General features: G+C 36.4%; 1 protein-coding gene across 2 annotated transcripts in view; it reads right to left on the bottom strand.

Annotated features, from left to right (window-relative positions):
- The window catches only part of DDC (dopa decarboxylase), a 77,234-nt gene that overhangs the window by 6,349 nt on the left and 50,192 nt on the right, over positions 1 to 20,693 (bottom strand). For both annotated transcript variants that reach the window (XM_027783838.2, XM_005235410.4), the window contains exons 9-13: positions 19,763 to 19,830; positions 15,112 to 15,188; positions 11,308 to 11,327; positions 10,468 to 10,566; positions 2,255 to 2,356 (exon numbers count right to left, since the gene is read on the bottom strand). In XM_027783838.2, coding sequence (XP_027639639.1) covers positions 2,255 to 2,356; positions 10,468 to 10,566; positions 11,308 to 11,327; positions 15,112 to 15,188; positions 19,763 to 19,830 — 366 coding nt within the window. The remainder of the gene's footprint in view (positions 1 to 2,254; positions 2,357 to 10,467; positions 10,567 to 11,307; positions 11,328 to 15,111; positions 15,189 to 19,762; positions 19,831 to 20,693) is intronic.

Raw genomic sequence — 20,693 nt, 5'->3', positions numbered from 1 at the left:
GTGACACTTGAGTGTCATGTCAAATTGAAGTTAGTAGTGACTAATCCTGTCCTAGAGCTTTGAGAAGCCAGCTCCGATTGAGTCCATCAGCTTCAATAAAACAGTATTCTCACCCCCTTGGAGGAATGACTAGCTTGACTTGTATTCATCTGCAGACATGACAAGGAGGCCAGAAATTAACCCTTTGGCATGATACCTTTGATGAAATAGTTATAATATGAAAGTCGTACATTATTAGTCCCTCTGCTCAACGGTGTGAAAGGCAAATAATTAAAAGTTACAGCTAAGCAAAAAAATTAAAAAGGATTTCTCAAGAGCAAAGGAAAAATGTCGTACTCTTACAGCTGTGCAGCATCACAGCTCAAGTCCCCTGTAGTACTAAGTCCCTTTAGTCCTACTGTAACTACATAAATGTTACAAGTATCCTACTTCTAAGATGCATTTTAATATGAATTGCAGAAATCACAGGAAGATTTTTGAAAGAGTGATTTAAAAAGGAAATAAAGCTGCAAAAATAACTACAAAATGCTCTCAATTTAAAAGCTTGTTAGTTGGGGGTTTTCTTTTTGTTTTTTCTTTCTTTTTTTTTTTTTTTTTTGAGTGGGAAGGCAAACGATGAAAACACTGCTGTTTCAATATTGCTTTTAAGCAGAATCATGCCTTTAGTGTACAACTTGTCCAGAAGTTTTTTAGCTAGGTGTCCAATATTTACCTTCTACTGAAAAATTGTCTTTCCATGTAGATCTGATTTCCTCCTCTGGATTGTCAGTGACAGAAGAACAGCTGTAGATAAACTACTGGTCTGATCAAAAGTGACAATTCCTGTGTTGCTATGCTCTATTTCGCCAGAACTGTTCCTTTATAGTAAATGTAGAGCACTAACAGCTGTCTCAGGATCTGCAAAACTACTGTTTGCTTGTTCCATATGAGACAGCAGACTACAACCAACATCCTGTTATTGAGCAATAAAAGCCATAGAACCTATTCCTCAAAATATTTTAAAATTTCTTATTAGGAAAGAAAATACATTCATGGTTCCACTTACTGGGAAAACTTCATATTCTGTAATCTGTCTAATCCCTTAGCAACAGATTTTTTTTCTTTTATTTTAAACAACATAAATTCAAACAAAACCATTTTCCTATTCCAGATGAATTCACCATTGCCTTATTTTTAAAGATTCATTACCCCCTTTCAGCCAATTGCATCAAACTCAGGTAACTGGGGCAACTGAATGACTGAAATAAGAATTTGTGAAAAGTAGTAATACCACATTACTCTGAAGGAGCCAAGATGTGCTTGTGAGCCTTCAGAAAAGCTAAAAGCTCATTTAGGTATCATGTGAGCTAGAAAAAAACAGTGCTGTTATTAATTATTGCTTGATATATGGATTCAGTATCACAATCCAGTTCTTTACAGAGGCTTTAGTTGCAAGTTCCTCTATTAAATGAGTTCTTTACCTAAAATAAGACACTGATCCCCTTCTAATGTCTAATTAAACAAGGGAGCCCTCTCAACTACTGCAGCTGTTATGCTCTGAGTGCAGAGTGAGTTTTCTAGTTCTGTTGTGCAAGGTCTCTTTGTCAGTGAACTGGGCACTTAAAGAGATTTTGGGAAAATGAAAGGCCAACAGAGGCAAAAGAATCATGTTCAGCAAAAAAAAAGGCAGCCCAGGGCCAAGGGTGGTTGGGAAGCTGGCCTCCCATGCAACCTGTTCTTACTCATATCTTGCTCCAATTTGTCTAGTCTGACTGTAGGGTTTTATAAATGAAAATGTATTCTTTAAATAAAACAACAAAATTTTTATCCTAATCTTCATTCATGATAGTAATTATATATATATAATTGGTTATTAAATATACACACATAAAATTAACCTGACACAAAAGATCTAATGCACACACATACACTTACACATCATATACAAATGTCTAGTGAAATATATTAAAACAATCATCTTCATCAAAGCCTATCAAGCACAGAACAGTCATTTTGTATGACTAGGTAGACCATTTGTTTGCCTTGACTATGTATTTCTATACCCTCATATGCCTGAATTTTTCTTAAGCATTTGATTAATTTTTAACAATTTTTTCTTAAGTTTCTTTCTTTAATCTGCTTTGATCTACATGAACTCCCTTTACTTTCCCTAAAAAACAATTAAATATATTAACTATGAAAACTATATTTGATTGCAGGTTATTGTATAGCTGTAAAACATGACAGAGGAAATAGGATGTCTTAGCTGCCTTACCTTCAGTCGAAAACAGACTAGTCCCAAGACAACTTCAGCACAGATCTCAAATCTTCCATCCTGAAGGACTAAATGTTCAAACTGATGCGACAGCCTGACATGCTGAGAAGAGAGAGATCGTATCCATGTTGTATACATTTGATTCAAGAGAAAATATGTGCTAAATCGTTTCCATCCCTAACCTTTCTCTGTTCCTGCTTCTGATATGTGATAATACTCACATATTGTCATCTGTTTATGTTAACTTACATCCCGTTTATGACTTCCAGTGACTGTATTGAGCCATTGCTATATTGGTAGCTCAGCCTATCTTAGGCAATGCTAGTCTGTTTTTTAATTAAACATTTCAGCAGTTTTATATGATACATATTAATAGTAAATAACTGTAATAATTCTTCTTTAGGTTTTCTACCACTGTCAATTTTGGCTGGGAATGGCTACAGAGTCCAAAAGTTATTATGGAGAAAGGGGGAGGTGCACAGATATAAAGAGAAAATTACTGCAATTCCAGTGCAAAATAAGCTGGAAAGACAGACTTTTTTGAATAGTTCATTTAATATGAGAAGGGGAGAACTTGCTCACTCCTCTGACCTGGACGCTCAGGTTCAGCTGAAAAGAAAGATGATGGCAGCATAACCCAGAAAATGGATAGCAAATCTCAACCAACCTGTTTAGAAGTTACTGACGAAAAAAGAGTGACATTGGACACCAAGCCAAAGCAGTTATTTTGAAGCACGGGAAACCAGTGCTCTTCCAAAATCAAACAGGAATAATACCAACAGGCATACTAACAATGAGCTGGGAGGTCTTAACCTCAGTCAGTGATGCTTGCACACTCATACCATGTTTCACTTTCTTCCAAACAGAAAATTAATTCAAAAGTACTTGGAAAAAAAGAGCGCATATCCTCATCAGGTACCTGCAGTACCTTATGCAGTCCCCTTCTCACTGGCTAGCATCAGTTTAGTGCTCACTACCCTAAAAAAAACCCACCAAACCCCACCCCCCTACACACACATATATAAAAGATTACAACAGCAACCAGCTATTAGAATTACAGTTTGTCTTCATGCAACAGACAGTATATATATATATATATATATGCACACATATATAAAAGCAAAAATTATTAGCAACATCTAAAATAATGTTTTTAAGTTCCTTAGCTTTTATATATTTATGAATGCATATAATTTTACAAAAATAAACAACTAAGCCCATGTATTTTCCTGCTTTTGCACTTCACCTTTTTTGCAAGTTCAAGGGCAGATAACAAAAACAAAAAAAAGAGAAATATTTCACTATGGGCCAGGGTTAGATGTGGAATGTTTCATCTCACAGGAACTTTCCAAATGGGCAAGAAGAAGGCAAGACAGAAATTACAGAAAAGAAGAAAAAAAACCCAAACAAACAAAAAAACCCCAACACATTTTGCAATCTTAATCATAGCTTTCTGATGTTTGTTTATTTCTTAAAATAGACAAACGTTGTTTATATTGAATCAAAACATTGCTTCAAAACCTTCATATTGGGCGTATTGGTACCCTATGCAACCAGCCAGTCTTGTTACCACTTCCTCTCTGCTGTTTGTTACATCCATTTATCGTCTCCCTCTAAAATTAGACTGAAAACTCTTTGAGTCAGGAATGAGACCAATAAAATCCAGTCCTTTCCAAGGCATTTGCATGTTCTGCTAATATAAACAGCATGAGTTTATAGCTATGAAAACTCACCAGAAGTATACGTATACATACAGATACTTGTATGTATGAGTGCATGGAAAACATACGTGAAATACGCATGCGTGTTGTAATGGTCTTTTACTGCTTTCTCCTCTCCTCATGTTCTGTAGTCTTAACCAATCTGATATCTTGTACACAGCTCCACAAAATTTCACACTGCATATACTACATCTTGGAAATCAAAGCCATCAAAAAAAGAAATGTTAAAAAAAAATGTTCAATGAGATAAGAATTTCACAACTGTTCAGCTGAATGTAATCACCAACTGAATTTAACCAAAATTTACCTGAGTAGCAACTGAATTTAAAAAAACATTTAAGATTTGGCTTAATGCAAGTGGTTTATACAGGAAAACTCCAGACCCATGTTGTACGTTCTATAGCCGGTATTTATGTCCACTTTTTGCACTAAAGGATTTTTCAGGGATTTGAAAGAAATAAGAGCAAGGGAAAATACAGAATATTCAGTAAAACACAGACTTCTGGAAGTGTTTTATATTCATGTCTGTATAAAAGGACTTGTATCCAGTGTCCTAACAAGTAGCAATAATTTGTAAAGCCACTCGGTGGCACCAAGTGTTTTAGATTTTACACAACTGGAAGGAGAGAAGTGGCGCTTCAACTGGAATTGCACCTGTATAGCTTTGCTTAACGCAATTACCCAAGACCCTCCACCTTTGAGCCATAAGATATCATCCTGAACTGCTTTTACAAAGATTGTGGCAACCAAACATAACTAAACCCAATACAGTTAAAGACTTTCAAGCCTGGAAGTACAAATTCTGTAAAACTAAAGGGCTTTTAGGCATCACACCTGCCTCCGAGAGTCCAAAGGCTGTACCCACGCTCTGGATGTGAGCATGGCAATAACTTAGAGGAGGAAAGCATGGCTTTAGTGCTTCAATTTTTCAAGACAGGCAGGTAATCTGTGAAAATAAAGCCCCATTTGGAGAACTGTGGGCACTGAAACTAAGGACAGGAAAGAAGAAGAGGTAAAAACTGAAAGGCTGTTCTCAGTGTTCTGCTGAATGTGTACATAACTAAGCCTATTCTATGGATATTTTAACCCTCCAAATGCTTTTGATTTTGACATTTGTGTCATGCTGTGTCCCTAGCACCATTAACTTAAAGTTGACACTCAAATATCGTTTAACCTTTTAAAATTATTTTATTTAATGCTGTTACATAATTGAACAAAAAAAGTGGATGTACACAAAGCAACCCACACACTGTTTCTAGGCATATCGTTTGGACAATCCCTTTACCACATGGGTTCCCAAAGTGGAATCACTTAGACTGCATTAGTGGCCTGAGAAGTCTTGGTGTATAGGAACAGAATACCTGCCCTTCTCTTCACAGTGAAATTTAGCAGATTGAAGAAAAAAAGCTTATAAGGAATTTTTGTGTATAACTATCTCTCTCAGGTAAATAACCATGTCTCTTCTGCAGTGAGAAGGGAAAAAAGAAAGAAAGGGATCTAATTCATTTGGTTATTCAGGATTAAGGGAAATGTCTTACATTATCACTAATAAGAGCAGTAAGCTTGCAAGGCATTAAGATATGGTCCCTATTACAAAAAAATCTGTATTTCTGTGTGTATATGTGTGTATATAAAAATAAATGCTTCTGCATTGAGGTGTTTAAACTGAATTTTGATTTTGGGGCAAAGCCTTCAAGAACTGAAATAGTTTGTGATTGAAGGGAGCTTGTCTGAAGGATCAGAGTACATTAATGTGTATTATGCAAATAAGCATACCTGCCTAGCCTTGGTCACTTCATGCTTTTCCCTCTATAGATTTCACCATTCTGCCTGTTGTAGCTCTCATCCCACTACACTCAATGAAAATGCTGTCAAAAGAGTCCTCAACGGCCACTTGGACACATTTATAATTGCTGTTTTGCAGCTACTGATATAACTTCACCAACATGTCTGCAAACTCGCAAGAAAGATCTTAAATTCTCCTAGAGGAGGGAGAACCATTCCAAATCAAAAGAGACTTCCACACGCAGTGACTTTACAACAGTGGAAATAGCCTTTCTTGGGAATGAATCTGTTTAGTACCACAATAGAAAGGAATGTGTGTCTGCAGGGAGTTTGGTATTTTGTAAATATTTAGAGCTAAGTCATTGCTGTCCCCTCACAAGAGGTTTCCCTAAACATCATAAAGATGAAAGGTATGCTTGAATTTGACTTTACTGCTACAGAGGCAGCATATATATAATTTAGACTGGTGCCAGATGTGGGTTTTGTGATAAAAACACCCTTCTTTTTACATCAAGAATAAACTTGGTACTTAATAACAATGTTAACAAACTGTAAATTGTACATACTCTTTTTTTAAAAAAAGATGTATTTTAAACAGGAAGCAAAGCAGCAGCAGAGGTGGACATGCCCAATAATGTATCCCTTAATCATAATCTAAACATGCTATCAATGCACGTAAATTAATAAAATAATGAATAAACATGTTTTTCCACAATAAAACCATGGATGTGCTCTGGCTTAATTTGGGAGGGAACTATGATCCCACATTGTAGAAATTCCAAATCCCTAGACTTGTCTTCCCTAAAGACAAACACAAAAGAAATGCGTTTTGATCCTGCCATGATGTGAAATTGTGACACTACATGGGGCAAACAAGCAGCACCCCTACTGAACTGAGCTGTCTAAAAGCTGTTGCCTTTGCTTTCTGATGTGTACCACTCCCCAGCTGAAATGCTATCTCTGGCATTGCTGTTCTGTGCAGTTCCAGTTTCTTAGTCTCTGCTGTTAATTTTTAATGGAATACATTATCCTTGGTGAAGAAAAAAAGACACGTACACTGATTTCTTCATGTCCTACGGAGGATTCATCTGGGTCAGAATGTTCATGGGGTTCACATACAAAACCATTCATTGCTAAATTTCTCAAATGACTTTGAGATCTTTGAGAGGACTTAAACCAACAAAGGAGTAATAGATGGTCAAGCAGTTTGCAAATGCACCATTTACAAACAGGCCACTTGGGTTTCACTTTTATACTGACTCTGAGTGTTTGGAATCAGTCCAGAAGACTATTACTGTTGTTGATTTTCCTTCTTTGTACATCTCCTCTGCAGCTTTGCAGTATTTTTCTCTCCCCAAATCCTTAAGAGATGACTGTCCTCCCCTTTACCACTGCTTTAAAACCTATACTTTGCAATAGGTTAATATTACATGTTATGTGGGAAAAGAGTGCATAACTGGAAGGTTTGGAAAACAAAAAAAGTTACTCTGTCTAAATCCAAGTCACACATCCTCATCTCTCAGGAATATTTTAGTTCCTAAATGCCTTCCGCAGTATAAAAAGATGCCAGGTTGCAGTGGTTATGTAGCTATTTTGATGCAAACCTTTAGGCTGCAAACATAACAAACATCTTTTCCTTAAAACACACTAATAAAGGGGGGGGGGAGGGAGGGGCGGGGGGGAACAAAAAAGAAAGAAAGAGACAAATCAGGTTTTCTGGCAGTTTACATCCAGAAAAAAAAAGAAAATTTTTTGAAGAGACAGTTGCAGATATCTTTGGTCTTCCACATAGAAGCTTGCTAATCATACAGCAGATAGGGTGTCTTCTTAGGGACATGCAGTGTTTTTTCACTCTATATCATGTCAGAAGCTCATCAGTATTGAAAATCTCAAATCATTTTATAAATAACACCTGGCTGCTCAAGAGAAGCCTAACTATAAGCCTGTAAACACTGGATAAATCTTCCTACAGTTTTCTGTGACCTAGAAGATGAAGTGGTTTTGGTGGTTTTTTTCCCCTAGGTAATCACAGCATCTATATTGGGATTTTTATAAATTCAGAAAGGAGTTTAAACCCTAGGTCCCAAATCTCTCAATAAGGCCCAGCCCTGCACCTGAACAGGCATCCCGTAGCTGCTATCGTATAGCAGAACAGGAGTGATGTGCCCTACACACAAATAACGACGTATGAAAACTATGTACTGTATGACTGCATGCTACATCCCAATGTCGGTATCCCCTTCCCAGGTTCCAGTCCAAGGAGCTTTTTCAAACTTCTGCTCTTCTGCCTGACTCTGTGGCCCTTTCCCTGGGGCAATTCCTTAATAACACAACAGAGCGAGCCCTTCTTCCCACTTCCCCAGCTCCAGCCACAATGCTCTGCACTTGAAGGTTACAATACCTGCCCCTGCCACTATTCCTAGGTCTCCTCTCATTCTAACTATGTGCATTCTATCACCCACTGTAATAAATGCAGCTTCAGGATTAATCCTGCTTCCCTTAAAACCCAGCTAGAAGTCCCAAGTACACAAGACACATGCCAGTTCTTCTCTTCAAGGACTGCCTTTGCCAGCAACAGGAATATAAAAGCTGTTATTTACAAGACTCTACATGTTTAAAAGAAAGCAACTTCTCAAGGCCAAGTACTGGGATAAGTAATGTTCAAGTGAAGTTAACAAATGAAGCTAAATTCCAAATTACTTTTCATTTGGAAACTCGTCTATAGGTTTGAAAATATAAACCAGTGTCAGGCTGGTTTACATACTTCATTACTACACTACCAAAAGAAAAGTCATCACAATATACCTGGAACCCACTGTAATTCCTGAGAAGAGAAGAAAATGTGCAAGTTACAAAACACATTTATAATTGTTGTTTTGCAGCTACTGATATAACTTCACCAACACGTCTGCAAACTCGCAAGAAAGATCTTAAATTCTCCTAGAGGAGGGAGCAAATGAAATGCAATTATTTTTTGAAATTTAAGTCCAACAGAGAGTTGCTGGAGATAGAAATTAGTTCTTTTTTTTTTTTTTCAAGCTGCTTTGAAACCCACTAAATTTCATCAGCATCTATCCAGGGTGGGACAAGTGGGTGGGGTTGGGGAGGAGGAACTGACTTAATAGTTACAGTTTGACAGATACAGTGAGCCAAATTCTGCACACAGTTTTCCCTCTTCCCCTTTCAGAGTTGCAAACACAAGGTGATGGCTAATTTTTCTCTGTATACCAGGGAACAATTTAGTCCTTACTGAAACATTAAACATACATTCTCAATTTAACAAGCCCTTGGAAATAGAGCGGTCTGAATCACCTTTACAAATAAGGGAACATATTAGGGTTTTACACTGGAGTCAGTATCTTTGCTTAGCCTTCCTGAACTGTATTGTCACGGAAGATATAACAACCTGGTCTTCAGCTATGATTATAGGAAGAGAAGCACTTTTTGGCTGGACAGTCAGGGAAATGTCTGGGAGACAGGGAAAGAGGGAACTTGAATGTAAATACTGACCTGTGGAAACCAGCCTGATAAAAGGCCGTATACTTGATATGAGGCTTCCAACTCTCTATCTTCCCAGTGAGAGATTTAGTCCTACTTAAAAATTTGGTATCATATTGAAATAATTGCAGTCTCCAGAAATCTAACCTGAGAGAGAATCCCACTAGAAACTAATGGTAGTCTAGCAAAGTGGTAACAAACCTTTTATCAATTTTTCATCACAAGGATATGTATCAGATTGCCACAAGGATGACAGAACATCATGATGGCCACTGTTGTTAAAATTTATTTCTGAAAGCCTCATTAAGGATAAAAATCTAATTTTGACATTTGTAGAGTCAGTTGAAAATTATAGTGTGATAAAAATGGGAAGCAAAGAGGACACCCTATATCCCAGAACCATTCCAAATCAAAAGAGACTTCCACACGCAGTGACTTTACAACAGTGGAAATAGCCTTTCTTGGGAATGAATCTGTTTAGTACCACAATAGAAAGGAATGTGTGTCTGCAGGGAGTTTGGTATTTTGTAAATATTTAGAGCTAAGTCATTGCTGTCCCCTCACAAGAGGTTTCCCTAAACATCATAAAGATGAAAGGTATGCTTGAATTTGACTTTACTGCTACAGAGGCAGCATATATATAATTTAGACTGGTGCCAGATGTGGGTTTTGTGATAAAAACACCCTTCTTTTTACATCAAGAATAAACTTGGTACTTAATAACAATGTTAACAAACTGTAAATTGTACATACTCTTTTTTTAAAAAAAGATGTATTTTAAACAGGAAGCAAAGCAGCAGCAGAGGTGGACATGCCCAATAATGTATCCCTTAATCATAATCTAAACATGCTATCAATGCACGTAAATTAATAAAATAATGAATAAACATGTTTTTCCACAATAAAACCATGGATGTGCTCTGGCTTAATTTGGGAGGGAACTATGATCCCACATTGTAGAAATTCCAAATCCCTAGACTTGTCTTCCCTAAAGACAAACACAAAAGAAATGCGTTTTGATCCTGCCATGATGTGAAATTGTGACACTACATGGGGCAAACAAGCAGCACCCCTATTGAACTGAGCTGTCTAAAAGCTGTTGCCTTTGCTTTCTGATGTGTACAGAAGTCATGGAAAGTAGATAGGTAGCCAGCTCATTTTCCCTTGCCACCCCACCACAGGTTACCCAAGAAAGCAAATACCAGTTACCTTGCGGATGTGCTCCTGCAGTCCTGTGACCCCATACATCCTCAGCACAAACCACAGCTTCAGGGAGCGGAATCTCCTACCCAGGGGGATTTGCCAGTGCTGCAAGCCAGGGAGAAGGGCGGGTACCCCTGTTAGAAGTCACCACTGCAGTGGTATTGCAGAAACTGTACATTCTGCAATGATTTTGAAGCATACAACATTGCCACATCCTACAGGAAGTTGCTAAAGGTGGATCAGATAATAATAGGCATGTCTATTCCTGGTGTGACTGTTTAATACTTAAAGTTTTCAAATTAAAATTGGAAAAGGAGGTTGGTGTCAGAATGGAAGTGTCACAGGGCAAATTAAATTTTCTTTTTGCATCCTGAATTCTCCTTGAAAGCTCTAGAAAAATAACTCTTAGAAACTCATGTACATTGGCTTCTTTACAGTTGTGGGGCTAGTGTCTACAATGGCAAGGCCATTTGCCATTTCAAAAGAACAGTGTTTCTATTGGTTAAAGCTGGTTAAAGACTAAAACACATGCATTATTATTTTTTAAAGTATTGTTCACTACGTTAAAGGGAAAAAAACCTTTTAGGATATCTCTTTCTACTGCCTAACCCCTGAGATACTGTACATGCAAGGCTATTTCTGCCTTTAAACTTTTTTTTTTTTTCCCCCAAAAAATAAAAGTTTACAGTTTCAGCTTGGGGAATGTTAAAAATTTAGCAAACTGCATTCTTCCTGTAAAGAAACATAAGGTTTTGAGGTTTACAGCATTAAATGGAAAAAAGAAGTCCTGAAAATATCAATATATTCAAGTAATAGTATTAATTATTGCTTTGATGCTGTACTTACCCGATAATCTGTTACAAGACCTGGAAGCCAAAGAAAAAAATGTTCACATTACTTTATCACAACAGCCAAAGCCTTCAATCATTCTAATGTTATTGAAAAAGCTGTATCTTAGCCGTCCTGTATGTTTGCTACAAATTTCACCATCATCAGTGTCAACAGGACCCCTAAATACCTAGCAGGATATTTGGCAGCATGCTAAATGACAGTACTTGTAATTAGCTAGTCAGAATATACCACTAACAAATCAAAAAGTTTACAGTTTACCTTTCTGTTGTACTGCAGATACTGTGGAGATGATGGACTAAAACCTACGTTTATTTACTTCTTGTAAGGAGAACTAGTAGATAAAACACTTATTATTAGTTTTGTTTTAAACAGTTTGTTAAATCCCCAAGTTCACTTCATCCCTCCATGTCTGCTGTGAAATGTCACCACCTTTACCCTAGTGAACTGGTAATACTTTTTAAAATAATCCAGTTCCAAACTACCTTTTATACTCATGTATGTATTTGTTGCTAATTCTTCGGCTTGTCTAGTAAGTGACTGGAAAAATTGACTCAGTATTGACCTTGGAGAATAGCATTCCACATTTTGTTATGGCTTTTCATTTGATGTAGTGAAAGCCTCTTACAAACACAGATTGACCAAGCCACAAAGCAGTCCAGGGAGGCAAGCAGAGAGCATTATTAGTTATCTTTTGTATAAGCACACAGAATCAAGATTCATCAAGATGAATTTAAGATGGTTTCTTTGAATCAGGTAATTAAATTGATTTCACAGTAAGGAAACAGTAACATAAAACCAGATTACTTGCTGTAAGACAGTGACAGAAATTAAACTGACATAAAATTTAAAATACTTATTCAGGAAAATGTAGAAGCATCTGCTTAGCTTGTTTATTCAGCTTTATTACTCTGCAGTGGAGTATAAGCTTCATAGGAACTTATGAAGTTCACAAGTACTTAAATTTCATGGGAAAATGCTGTCAAAGTGCTCCTGAAATTGTGAACTGCAAGGTACAGTATAGAACTGTAGCTTCTGAATTTGACCAGTCTATGTCATTTACATAATTTTCAGCCTTTTTATTTTATAAGAGTTAAAAAACCACCTGTATTTCCTGTGTACAAGCTCTCTTGCCAATGTTCTCTCATCTACACAGCCAAAAAACATACAAAAAACCATGGTCCTTCCTCTCTGCAACATACAGTCATTTGGTTCTTTAATGTGTTACCAGGTTATTTTCCAGACAAAAAAACCCCACACAACAACCAACAATCATTAACCTGTTCCTGGACTTCAGGAAGTGAACATGGTTGTGTCAGCTTGGTAAGAAGGTAATTTGATAACATCCACATTCTTCTGCATTGTAGCAGCCATTTTTGTTTGATAGCTGCAAGACTGGTAGCAAAGAGAGTAAAGAACTGGTGACGGATAAATAATCCTGCACTCCTGTAAGGGACTATGTCTAATGACCCACAACAATGCCTTTCACAGGCTTTGAAGCAGAATGCAATCAATGATTAGTCCTTGATTACAATCCGTAGTCTTACATCTGTATTTAACCAGGAGGAATTGCATTACGGGAGCATATGTGGTGTTCACAATAGAGTATAAAGCTGCATTCTTCCAGCATTGCCATTAGGACTTGACCTATACCGTGGGTTGCCAAGCAAGCTAGTATAATCTTCCTGGTGTGATGATGCAAATCACATGAAATTATAATTAATGACAAAATAAAGACTTTCCCCTTGGGGGCATACATAATTGCCATATGGTTATTAAGAGTAATTGCTCACAGATAGAGACATTTTTCCGCTCATTTAAATTCTTGAGTGAGAGATGAGTGAATTAAAAAATACTACTTCATTTGCCTTGTAAACCATGATCGGAATTCTCAGACCTGAGACATATTCAGAAAATAAGACCCTCCACTAGACAAGTCATATTTTCATGACTCCTACATCCCACCCACAGGGATCAACTGTAACAGCCTAGCACCTTTGCAAATTTGACTGTTTATTGAAGGCATAAGTGTGGACTGGACTTAACAGTTTAACTAAAGGCATTTGCATTTGAAGAGTGTTGTCTAGCTCTTTGGAAAATTGCTATCAAATGGGAATAGAGCATAGAAAAATTCAACATCACTAGACTGCTAGTAATCAGCTGATCTCTTTGAAATCATTATGTCCAGATCATATAACATGCTATCACAGCTTCTGAAGGCAAGATGAAGGCTAAACAACTTGTCATCCAACTGGGGAGATAAAGTTTTCAGATCAGCTAGGTGGCCTCACTGAAAGCACCTAGTTTTAGGAAAGGTTTGATTTCCTTCTGGTGTTATTTAACCTGGGGAAGACCTATGGTTCTTGTATCGGCAATGTCAGTTGTCACAAGAACTTATTTTCACTTTAGTTGAGGTTGGATTTTTTCTCCTCAAGAGAAATATTTTTCATGTATGTTAAGTAAAAGACGGTGACAGGTGTATTTGTTATAACTTGTATTTCTCATTTTAAAAGGCAAAAAGACAGTCTTTTTGTTTGTTTGTTTATTTGTTTGTTTTGTTTTTTTTCCTGAACAATTCTAGCCTCTGGAGGGTGAACTTCAGCTCCAGAGTTCCTGCATTTTCCTATTTATTGCACTGGTCTATATTTGCATTGCTTGGAACTGTAGAAAAGGAAAAGTGTAACATTTCTGCCAGTTCAGGGTAAAAGCACAGGAATCCATTTTTCCTAGGGCTTTTTAGTGAATGGTGGAATTCTGGATGGTATTAATTTAAATGTCAATATGTTCATAGCCATAACAGAGAGAGGATAAAAATACTCACGATACACATCTGAACACAGATCAGCACCAGCAATTCCAGGAGAAATATGAGATAGAGTAAATGCTAAAAACATCCACATGTGATTCAGCCTCTTGAGAAAGTTGTGAGGGAACTTGCACCACATGTTGACGCTGCACTGCTGTGACCTTCTTCACAATTAATCAGTTAATAACCAAATGTGTAAAACCAGTCTTCAGGATGGTAAATGCCACTCTGCAGTTGCTAGGTATGTGCAAAGAGCAGCACTAATCCATTAAGGAGCTTTGTACAGGGCCTAAGATTTGTAAATTCTTTGTGAGCACTTTGTGAAAAGCATTTGTGAACAATTGGTACAAGACAGATAGTCTACACTTACCACCTTCTCTACAATCAATGTAAGAATACCAGACCAACAGGATAAAGTCCCCGATAGCTATTACTCAAAATAGAGTAGCTATCAAACACAGCTCGCCTTTTTATTGCAGTTTCAGGGAGTGTTTGCTCCTGACATGGGGTTTTGAAAATTTGAATCAGAGCCTGCATGAAAAGCTAAGGAAAAGGTCACAGACTTTAGAAACTCTAAAAACAAATCATAGCTTGAAACCATTCTGGAGAAAGATGTGTTGGGGAAGGCAGGTTAAGGGACTCAATACACAGCACCCAATAATATGTTTATCTGACTGACGCAAGATCATTAAAAATTTTATCAACACTCCTACAAAGCTGTAAGTCTGGAGCTGGGGAAATCCTAATACAAAACTATTAATATAATGCTTTATAAAATGGCTTTCCCTCAGTTGCTTTTTATACTAACTAAAATCTCCCTAGACATGTGTTTGCACTTTAATAAGCTTAACTCCCTAGGGCATTCTGAAAATGGAAATAGGCTCCTAAACAACTTAGTTTTAAAAATTTCAGTTTTCATCTTAAGTCTTTTTGTCCATTAAAGAGCAGTGTGCATACATAATAATCAACATGATCTCATTTAATCGTAAAATTACCAGACTCCTGATGGTGATGCTGCAGGTAAACGGGTTCTAGTTTAAAGGCATCTGTTAAATCTGATCTTTTTTTCACCCTGTATAAAAAAGAAAGCAAGCAAATAGAGAAATTTAAGAATTAAATTTAAGGGATTAAATTTCCACAAGAAGGGAAGGCAAATTGAATGTGTTTAAACTGGCATATTTCCTGAGCACAGCCTGTGCCATTTTCAGTGCTTTTTCACAGCCATATCAGTACTGTACTTACAAGTAGTTAAGTGTAAGGCTCAGCAGGAACGGGCAGCATGACTGCACGACTGCATATTTAAAAACAGACAAGAAACAGACACAGAGGATCTTTTTATGGTGATAGACACTCACACCAGAATGTGAGACTAGCTGAAGCAATGTTAATGTTTGCAGTCAACAGAAGTTGCCTTGAAATTACTGCAGTACAAAGCTGTGTGGGAAGAGCTGCAGCTTCCTAGACACTGTGCACAGCCATGGTGAGGCTCTGTGGATGCTGGCCGCTGTCCCTCCACGTTGTGGTGGTGGCAGCAGCCACTAGTAGGGAAGAGCCACGCGGTCCAGACTCAGGCTTCCTTCTTGTACCACCCTGCCCTAGCTTGACCCAATATACAGTAAGTGACAGCATACTACAGCACAACGTAAAACTGAGAAGCATACCTTACTACTGCCAGCTAGTGAGGGATGTGACTGGACTAAGGTTGAAAAGCCAGTGTGTCCCTTTTAAAGAGAATAAGCTACGTTTTGCCTGTGGGTAATAACAAGATTTTCCTGGTTTATGCTTCACTCCATGTGTAAGACTGACTCACCTTCCCAAATGTTGGGGTTTACAGAGGCAGAAGAAGAAGAAACCAGAAATCAAAAAGGGAAAGATTGATACACCATTATATTAGGCCTACAGATACATTACAAAGTAAGCAATAATTATGTCAACACAGGGACATTCTAAATGACAAATGTTTGAACTGTTTATGATGTTCTATGCATCCGTTTTTTCCTGTGTTTTGATGTAAAATTGTAAATCTCTAAGTAAAAATCTAATTTCCAGTATTTTAGTGTGTATATATAAATCCACAGGCCAGTACATACTTCCACTCTCATCCACATCTCGACTGTGCTCATAAAACATCTTATTCAAACAAACAAAAAGCCTTCCTCTCACTAATGGTCAGGAAAATACTAAGGTTAATGGTTAAGTACTTGTCTTCAGGTATGGAAAGTATATAGCTTATGCACATGAAAAATAGTAAAAGATATTCAGAATGCTCTCAATAAAAACAATTTCATTTTATTTGTGTGCTGGAAATGTCATGTGGACAGAAGGAAGAAATATTAACTGAAAGCAGGTTTAATTAGGGTAAATATTTTTAACCTAGTTGTTCTACTGTAATTTGATATGTTTGATTACTTTGATATAGTTGTGTTTCGGTAGCTCATTCTGTATACAACTAAGCCAAGTTACAAGCGATATAATTAGTTGTATTCTGAGTGCTTCATATCTTCTCCTGTAATATGCTGTGCTAAACAATGGAACACCTAACTGTTCTGCAGGAACATCTAGCTTCGAAGATATAAAATGCTGTCATCTTGTACTTCCTTGGTGATGTTACCGCTTTTTTAAAAGATGGTGTCTGTTCCATCTCGGGATTTCACAGGTCTTAATCTGGCAACCATGAAAAACTATCTAAAAGGATTACTAAAATAAATCCAAAGCCTGGACATCAATGTATATGAACCATTTGAGCTGCACTTCTATAGACCATGTCTAGACTTTACCCTATGTATTTAAACTTCTTTGCAGTAAGGGCTTGTGTGGTCTGGTAATGGACAGAAGTGGTGTTCTTAACTTTCTTTGTAAACACCCCTGGTTCACTGAAGGATCCTGAATATATATTTCAAAAATGCCACTGATAAACTAGCATCTTTTAAATGTTTGATGTTATGATAATAGACCTACTAAGATCAAGCTTGAGCGGCACAGGTTCACATACTAAGTACTCATAATACAAAATTCACAACAAAAATCCTGGCGAATAAAGTAGTGAAAATCTGTAAAAAGTGACTGACTTGGATTGCACATCTGCAGCTTTTGACAACCTTACTCTATTCTGTCCATTTTAAATGATAGATACAATAACCAAAAAGCTGATACCATATTATAATACAACAGGAAAATTTGACTTCCATCTACAGATAGGGATTTCCTGTATGCACCTTCCTTCAAACACAAAAACAACCTTTCCCAACCAAAAGTTTACACCTAAACCCAAAAGAAGTAGAGAAAAGCAAAAATACCAAGACTTTGCAAGATTATTATTTTCATTCCCTCTGAAAAAAAGACACTTCTTCCTATTTTGTGATATTCCAAAGTACCAATTAAACAAGTCAGAGAAAACGGACTGTTAGTTTCAAGGCAAAGTCTCTAAATGACCCTAACATCTGAATATGGAAAATATACCCCTCTCTGAAGGGCAATATTAAATTCCTTTTTATAGGAAATTGACTGCTTTTTTCTATATGTTGAGAAATCAGTATATTTTACAACATGTTTATGACAAAATTGTCTCCAAATCCCAAATGAGATCAGTACTACAGATTGCACCAAGTATTTAAGTAAATACATTACAGATATAACAGCTAGATTATCTTAATCAACTTGCAGGGAAAAGAAATACGAGTGTTTACTGGGGAAAGTGCTGAGGAGCCTGGGTGATTTAGAAGCCTGTCTATCAATGGAACTCAGATTAATTTGATTCTGAAATGGTGTTCACTGTTCATTGAACTCTTTCCTTGTTATTACAATATCATGGTTAACACTGCTTATGAATCCTGAGGACTATGTATCCTTAACAGTTACTTTTTCTTACCAGGTTCCTTCATCCTTTATTATTACAATTCAGCTTTTCAGACAGTGTTACAGTTGATGAGAGAGGTGAATTTTGGATGAGGGCTTTAGAAGTAACTGGACAATGGTTTTGGCTTCAATTCAAAGAGTTTAACTTTAAATGTGTACCTCATTCTTTATTAAGTGAATAACACCTATACATAAATGCCTTTCTGAAATGAAGCCTGAATGGCTATAGCTGTAAAGCTTTCTCTTTGAGTAAGGAATAATGTTGCAAAGTCTCGAGATTCCTCTTAATGGAATCTTCCCAACTATGAAAACAACCATTTTAGGAAATGGTTTATCTAGAAAAAAGCAAGAAACAACATGGAGAAAAATACTTTCCTAACTCTAAAATCCAAGCTTTGCTAGGAAGAAGAAAGCCAGGTAAAATGTTTTGAATATAGTTCCACAGGGGTTTTGGGGAAAGCAGAAATAATGAGGAATTAAACTCGTAGGGACTAGGCTCTGGCCCTGAACTGTCCTACATAGATTAAAGAGAATGATGGTGTATTATCTCATTTCCAAGTAGCTACTGTGTTAACAATGTCTTTGCGTGATGAGAAAAAGATGGACGAAACTAGCAAAGAAACTTCATTGTCTTCCTATTTTCGTATACACAGAGCAACAGCTAGTTATGAGGTACTTATAAACTGGAGTCTTGGGTCACTCACTGCCACTACTAATGAATCAGCATCAAAATGTAAGTCATTTATTCTAAGGAAAAGGAAGAAAAAACCATAATGTCTTGGAATAACTGAAGTGCATATGTCAGGAAGACTACTAAAGGAAAACATGTAATATATTATCTGAATAATCTACACGTTTGCAGAAAAGTCAGCTTTGCTGAAGATATTAAAAGAGACGAAGGTTAACCAAAGACAACTGAGTGATTACTGTCTCATATTTGTTCTTCTTTTAAATAAGGTCACCTTTTTCTGGATTATGTTTTAGTCTTCTTTTTAATATTCAGTTTTTCTTTCTTTTTTTCATTTTTGCAGATTTTGTTCTATTATAACTGAAATTAATGTTTTCATTTATTTTGATAAATAAACTGAATATACTGAATAGCTGTTTTGCTAATAAGTATCATTAGTCATGATGCTGGTAGACACTACGTTCTGGAGATTCCAGTTTGGGACATAATGGGATTATCTATTATGGGATGTTTTTATTGCTGCTGCTATTACTGCTATGATATTTAACTTTATTTCAAAGTATGTCTATGAGTTTCTACTTTGGCATCTTGTTATATCAAAATGTCATCTCTGCTGTCATCTGGGGAAACTGAAAATCAGTACAAAATTGCATAAATAATCCTTTTTGAAATCAGCTGCTTTTCATCAGCCAAATCCCAAGCATGTTTAGAAAGGCTTTTGAAAGAATCAATGCTCAAAGAAAAAGACATTTTATGGAAAAGAAGAAAAAGCATGCTGTTCATTGTATTAACATCCTTAAATGAAGTTTTTCATTTATATTTTAAACAGTCCCAAAGTGGAGCAAGTAGGAATCTGTAGACTTTTCAGGATTTCTTTTTCTCTGGAACATAATGCAGAGCTCAGTGCTATATATAAATTTTACACTTTTGAAACTTGGATTAAATGAAAGAGTGAATTTTGTAAATAATTTACAAAGTTAAAGCTATCCAGAACTTCTCATTTCAGTAGAGAAATGTAAATAAATGTCTACTGCTAGAAAGGCAGGTTAATTTAACATGTGATTTTTGTCTCTTGTAATGTTTCCTTTTACTGTAATACTTACCACATAGCAGAGCAGTCAAAGTTCACTAGGAGCCATTTGTGAGGATTAAAGTTAAACGAATCTGCAAACTGAGAATGGATAAATAAAAACCAGAATTATTAAAGAGAAAAGGATCCATGTGCTAATGATACAACTTTGTCACATTGTCTGAGTACACCTTACTTTGTAACTACAAATTAATTCCTGAATTTGGTCTTTACAGATAATGTTCATGCTAATGCCACCTTATTTAACTATTGTAGTTAATTCTTCATTTATTTTTGAGATGGAACTCATTTTAGGTGTGCAGCTAGGCTTTTGATATTATGAACATTTTTAGCATTTGCTAACAGTTATACTTTATAGTATATACTACATGTGTTACGGAAAAGTATGTATCAGTGTAACTAAAAAACCCTGCATTTTTAGGAATCAGGAACATTCACTGTGGTTCATATCCCAGTTTCCAATAACAATTCACTAAGCTTTCTATTTCCAAGAATATTAAATATACACACATAATTCATATATAGAGAGAAATCATATATTTAGTTCAGAATCTGTGTATCACATTCATTCATAAAATTACAACTGACCAGGAAATTACATTTTTTTTTACTATCAGAGTATTTTCTTTTAGTGAAAGTAATTTTTTTCATCTAAGTCGAAAGAAAAACCAACACAGAATAAGCATTCACAATACATGTTTATATAAATCATGTAACAGGCCCATTTTACATGACATATGTTTAGGTGTGGCACCAGAGGAAACCGAGGGAGGTAAGATGGACATTGTCTGGGAAAGGCTTCATCCATGTTTTGTGTTTTAAAAAAGGCAGAAGCCATCAGCCTTAAAAAAGAGAGATGGGGGCCTAGCCGCACCAGGATCTGACTATTCCATATGGAACCTTCCTACTATTATTTGCTTCTCATAACCCTCCCTGTCACTTGT

This window comes from Falco peregrinus, chromosome 3, assembly GCF_023634155.1.
Source record: "Falco peregrinus isolate bFalPer1 chromosome 3, bFalPer1.pri, whole genome shotgun sequence".
Lineage (NCBI taxonomy): Eukaryota > Metazoa > Chordata > Aves > Falconiformes > Falconidae > Falco > Falco peregrinus.
Note: the sequence above shows the minus strand (reverse complement) of the source record. Positions and strands in the feature narration are given on the sequence as shown.